Source organism: Heterocephalus glaber, unplaced genomic scaffold (genome assembly GCF_053883595.1).
Source record: "Heterocephalus glaber isolate CG9 unplaced genomic scaffold, H.glaber_assembly_v1.0 deba00000470, whole genome shotgun sequence".
NCBI lineage: Eukaryota > Metazoa > Chordata > Mammalia > Rodentia > Bathyergidae > Heterocephalus > Heterocephalus glaber.
In genome coordinates, this window is record NW_028258145.1 from 12765798 (window position 1) to 12771797 (window position 6000).

The following is a 6000-nucleotide window of genomic DNA, read 5'->3' on the forward strand; positions in this document are numbered from 1 at the left end:
CGTTAAAGTGATTGATACACTACAGGTACAAATAAATTTACAAATTGTTTTTTTTCTTTGGTACCGGGGATCAAACTCGGGACCTTGTGCTTGCGAGGCAGGCGGAGGAACCACTGAGCTAAATCCCCAGCCCTAAATTTACAAATTGATACACTACAGGTACAAATAAATTTACAAATAAATATTTGTTGACTAGTTTTTAATTAATTAAATAATTAACTTGGTTTTTCGAGATAGGGTCTCACTATGTAGTTCAGGCTGCCTTGAACTCACTAGGTAGCTCAGGATGGCCTGAAACTCTGGGTATCCTCCTATCTCAGCTTCCCAAGTGCTGGGATTACAGGCGTGCACCACCACACCCAGCAACAATTTTTAATTTAATCAAAGAAACAGAATTGAGTAAAAATCCAAGATAAAATAACGAATAAAAGTTAACTTAGTAAAAATTAATTTTTAAATAAAATTTGAACAACCCAATTGGGAAGAAAATATATCTATGCTAAGCCAGAGGGATAAATAACACCATAATGTTGTAACATGTCCACAAAGATCAGTGAAACAGTTTTGTTTCACCCACCTCAAAAGTAAAAGCTGATAATGATCAAAGAGCATCTTCGGGCTGGAAGGGCTGGAAGATGTCATTGTGCCTCTATGGTGAACTGATAACTGGCTCTGCTACTTTGGCAAGAAACACCAGGACCAGGGTCACTGAACTCCTTAACCAAAAATTGCCTTGAGGAGAATAATTTTTATCCAGAAAAAGAAAGGACAAGAAAAGCTTCCAGCATGGTAGGTAATACTGTCGATTCTTTCCTCTTTCCTTTGGAGAGTGTCATGACAATAACACTTAAATCTCTGCCAACAGATTAGACACTCTCAGTTATTGTCATGTCTGAACTGAAATGCTCTGTTTGAGTTATCTTAGGATTCCTGTGTAGGTTGAGTAGGCTGCAGGCCAAATGGCTATGTTTTGAAAAGGCTTTAAGTTGCTGTTAGCAACAAGGGCAACAAAACTAGCATAACTTTGGGTAGATAAACTCACTTGGTGTTTTGGTTCTTCAGTTTTCCTTTGGCTGCTAGATACTCCTGCAGCTTTTTCTGACGCTCTTCTACAAAACAAGCAAGCAAACAACAGAACTTTAGCTTGAGATTTTAACCAGTTCATTTATATTCTAAAAGATGACACTTTTCTGTAATGATTTTGGCTATGTAGCATGTTATAAAGTCCTCAGTCCTATAAATTTGCCTTCAAGTTAATATCAACATCAATAATACAACTTATAAGCTAGGCCCTATATTAAGCTTACTCACATTACTTCTTTTAATCTACATGACAATCCTATGAGGTATTTTGCAGTCCAAAATTCAGAGAGGGTAAAGGACATGCTTCAAAGTTATCCAGCTAATATGTAGCAAAGCCAGGATTTGAAAACAGGTTTATTCAACCCCAGAACCCTTGTTCACACCCCTTGATTCTAGCTACAAGACACCCTATTTTACATGAAGAAATCCTTTTTTTGGCCCACTTGGGTTGGTGAGCTAGGTCTGTATGAGAATTTTTTTTTACCCATAAACCCTTACACGGTTTCCTTTAGGACTAAATAAAAAGTAGGCCAGGTTAGGGGGCTTATGGCAAACATCTACATAAAGACTTTTGTAAGGGGATGAAAAATCAATACAGGTTGAGCATCTCTTATCTGAAAATCTGAAATCTACAATCCAAAACTTTTGGGGAAGAAAATTCCATACCTGACCTCACATGTCTGGTCCTTGTCAAAGCATGCTAAAAGTACTGTATAGAATTACTTTCAGCATATGTGCATAAAGTGTATATGAAATGCAAATGAATTTCTTGTTGATGTTTGGGTCCCATGTCTGAAATATCTCATTGTGCATGCAAATATTCCAAATCTTTAATCTGAAACACTTCTGGTCCCAAGCATTTCAGATAAGGGCAACTCAACCTGTATTTCTGCCTTCAAAAGTTTCCGCTTAGCAGTGGAGATAAACACAACAGTAATTACAATATAAGGCAAAATCTAGGTGTCACAGGAAAAAGTAAAAAAAGTATGGGAGCTCAGAATAGTGGAATGGTGAGGGGGAGCAGGTGGTTGGAAGAGACTAAAATTATATAATGATTTTTTAAAAAAACAATGCAAAGGTGCAAACTAAACTGTTTTGCTTTTAGATTCCGATGCATCTTTATCAGACAGCTGTGAGAAATACAAAATTAGGTCGGTCCATGCCAGGCAGGGGCTGTGGAGTCCCAGCTCCATGACTTCTACCAAGTTAGCAAACCTCGCTGCCGCTGAGCGGGGACAGAAAGGCCAAGGTTGAAGGGCCATGTAAAATGCCTAGGACGGTGCTCAGGACCCAGTAGACATATTCAGACATAGCGGGCCAGTCAAGACACTGTGCATGCTGAGGAAGCTTGCATCAGAGCAGGGCCCTTAGTCCTCAGAGCAGAATTACCAATCAGCCTCCAGGCGGCATGAGGCTGGTGAGGATGCAGAGTCTCGCACCCTGGCAGAGAATCCGCATTCGGATTCGGATTCCGGGGTAACCCCACCCCACCCCGTCCGCCCACGGTTGCTGTCAAAGTTCAGGCCCAGAGCAAAGGGCCACACCCAGCTCTGCTTGTGGCCAAATTTGCGCCGCTGTAGCAAAGCGCGTTGCTTTTCACAGGCAAGCAGTTTACGGTTCTCGATCTCAAAGGTGGTGACGATGACTTCGTTTTGCAGGGCTTACAGGGGCCCCGCACCGGCGCCCAGCCTGAGATCTGGGTCTGGGATCAACGCCAGGGGCAACTGAGGCAGGCGAGCGAGCAGACAGGCAACTGTCGCGGGAAGGATTCTTGGTGGCCTCTTACTTCCTTGCCCGTGCTCCAGGGCCTACAAGATACAGAGAAGCGGTCATACTCACCCGCAGCGGCGGCGGAGGCAGCGGTGGCAGCAGAGGGCCCCGACCCCACCATGATTCCTCAGCTACAGTTTCTCTTTCAAAGGCCGCGCCAGGAGCCACATCTGCGGCGCGGAGCTTCTGGGCACTCTCATTGGTTCCCGCGGGTTTGAAACTTACCAATAGAAAGCATGAGAGGGCGGGACAACAGGAAATAGATGCTTTATGGTTGGCCCTGAACCTAGGAGTTCCTCCGGGGCCCTCTGACTGGAAGAACGTCAGCGTACGTCAGACGACTTGCTAGGCCGGCTGCTGTTTGGCCTCGGAGGACTCTGGCCCTTTCTGATAAATAATCTCCAGCGGCGGTTGAGATGTTGGTTGCGCGGTGTCCCGGCTGGTGCCGTTTTACGGGAGCGCCCCCTGGCTCCTTTGCCTCAGCCTCTCAGGTGCACAGGAGCTATAAAAACAAAACAAAACAAATCATGAAACACTAAAAAAAGATGAGTTAGAGCTTTGCCACACTATTATACAACTCGACCTGATATATCCAAAGGCTGTTAATTCTTAGTACTGCAGGCGACTCTTTCGTATTTTTAATTATGATGAAACATACAAAATTCATTTTAACTCTTTTTAGAGTTTTTTTCTTTTCATTTTTTTCCCCCCTGCGATACTGGGGATTGAACCCACGTCTTTTGACTGAGCTACATTTGTATTTTTTATTTTTGGCATTAAGTACTTTCATATTGCTGTGCAAATCATTGCCGCTGTCCCCAGAACTCTTTGATCCTTCTGATCTGAAACACTGTATCCATTTAGCACTCACTCCCCATTCCTTGCTTCTGTCAGCCTCTGGCAACCATCATTCCATTTTTTTGTCTGAATTTGAAGAGTTTAGGCCTCATGTAAATGGAATCACAGAATGTGTTCTTCTATAACTGGCTCTTTCAAGGCTTATCAGCGTGGTAGCATGTGTTAGCATTTCTTTCCTAAGGCTGTATAATACATATTCCATGGTATGTACAGGCTACATATATGCATGCCACATTATGCTTAGCCACCAGTTCACAGATGGACATGTGGTTTGCTTCCACCTGGTAGCTGTTGTGACTACTGATGCTGTGAACAAGGGTGTACAATTATCTCTTTGAGATCCTCCTTTCAATTATTTTGGGTATTGTACCAAGAAGTGGTATTGTTGGATCATACGGTAATTTTATTTAAACAATTTTGAGCAACCATCATACTCTTTTCAGGGTGCCTCCCTCTTAATGCACATTTTTCATTTGGCCACCTTAGCTGGAATGGCAGAAGGCAGGCTGAGTTGTCTTGAGTCCAAAGGCTGCGAAACATGAGTCCAGGTGAAGTTGATTTCTCTGTTTCAGACTGAATTGTTTTTTGCTTGAAGTTTGCCTCTTATTTCAGCTATTCTGCAGTTTCATGAAAAGCTCTGGGAAATGCTCTTGGCACCTTGTGTGTCAGGGTGACTCCTTCCTGAGTACTGGAGAGGTGGTGGGTAGAGAGGATCAGTCATATGTGGGCCCTATTTACTAGATTGGCTTCACCAGTTGGACACTTGGCAGGGCATGAAACCACTGTTGCGCCCCCCGCCCCCCTTTGGCCCCAGTAAGGAGTTTGGAAGAGAGCCATACCAGACTTATGGATCTAGACATTTCGACATTTATTACATTAGTAGTATATGACTTTTTAAAATCAGGAAATTATTAGGGAAACTGATAAGGATTTTAGTGAAAATTTTGGACTCTGTCTAGGATCATGACTTTGTGCCTAATGCTTAAATCTAGTTGCTGGGAAGAGCCATCTTTGTTATGTGTATCTTAGTTACTTTCTCATCATTGGGACAGAATACTTGACATCCACAATTTAAAAGAGGAGAGATTTATTTTGGTTCATGGTTCTAGTCTGTGGTTGATTGGCTCCAAGGCACAAACAGAATGGCAGAGGGACATGGGACAAGGTGGAGGAAAAGATGCTGTATCCATAGCAACTAGGAAGAGAGAAAGAGAGGTCAGGGGCAAGAATATACTCTTCCAGGACATCCTTCTAGTGGCTCACCTTCAGTCAGGCCCCACCTTCTAATAGCACATTTGGCAACTGTGTTCATCAATGGAAGAATCTACTGATAAGTATGTTGCCCCATGATCCAATCACCTTTCAAACAATCTCCAGATCCTATCTAGGTATTGCACCTTGGCAGGGGTACTAAAGGTGGCCAGCAGCCTCCCTGGCCTGTTATTGGAGAGCACTGCTCACTATGAAACTTATCTAAGATTTTTTTTTCTTTTCAGTACCGGGGTTTGAACTTGGGTCCTTGCGCTTGCGAGGCAGGTGGCGGAACCACTGAGCTAAATTCCAGGCCCTACTATGAAACTTTTAAAAGGAGCTCAAATAAAGTCCTTGAAGATGAGCTCATTGGTGCTCATCCTTTGGAGAAACAGGTTAGTTCTGCTTCTTTTTCTCTATTCTTTGGATACTTGAGGGTTTTTTTTTCAGTACTAGGAAATGAATCCAGGGAGCACTGAGCTATACGCAGGCCTTTAAAAAACTTATTTATTTAATTGGTTTTCTGAGTCAGAGTAGTAGATTTAGTCCAGGCTGGTCTTGAACTCATTATGTAGCCCAGGCTGGCCTCAAACTCTTGATCTTCCTGCCTCAGTTTCCCAAGTGATGGGATTGCAGGCATATTCCACAATGTCCAACTTGAGGAACTATTTTCTAAGACATACAATGTGGGGGGAAAAGCTGGCATGCTTTAAAATTTTCAACTCATCCAACAGATTATCCATAGTAGAACTCTGGAAGAGGAGGAGGAGGGTAGGTGAGGAGAAGGATCGAAGAGAAAGGGCTCAAGGTTAATCCTTTTTATCAGGAAATGACTTCCACAATATGATAGCAACAACAATCCGTTGTTATGAGCACAGGCCCCTCTAGACCTTGTCATCTCTTAAAGGTCTCACCTCTCAACACTGCTGGATTGGGGATTAAGTTTCCTACACATGAACTCTGCAGGACCCATTCAAACCATAACAGTTATTTGTCTTTTTACTATTGAGTATTCTTAGTTGGTTCTTAATTATCCTT

At 42.9% G+C, this 6000-nt stretch overlaps 1 protein-coding gene across 1 annotated transcript in view; it reads right to left on the reverse strand.

Moving 5' to 3' along the window:
• Window positions 1-3043, reverse strand: part of Ckap2l (cytoskeleton associated protein 2L) — a 30663-nt gene extending 27620 nt beyond the window's left edge. Inside the window, exons 1-2 of the mRNA XM_004844528.4 lie at window positions 2923-3043; window positions 1043-1109 (exon numbers count right to left, since the gene is read on the reverse strand). Of these exons, the coding sequence (XP_004844585.1) occupies window positions 1043-1109; window positions 2923-2974 (119 nt within the window). The 5' untranslated portion in view covers window positions 2975-3043. The remainder of the gene's footprint in view (window positions 1-1042; window positions 1110-2922) is intronic.
• Window positions 3044-6000: the final 2957 nt, after the last annotated feature.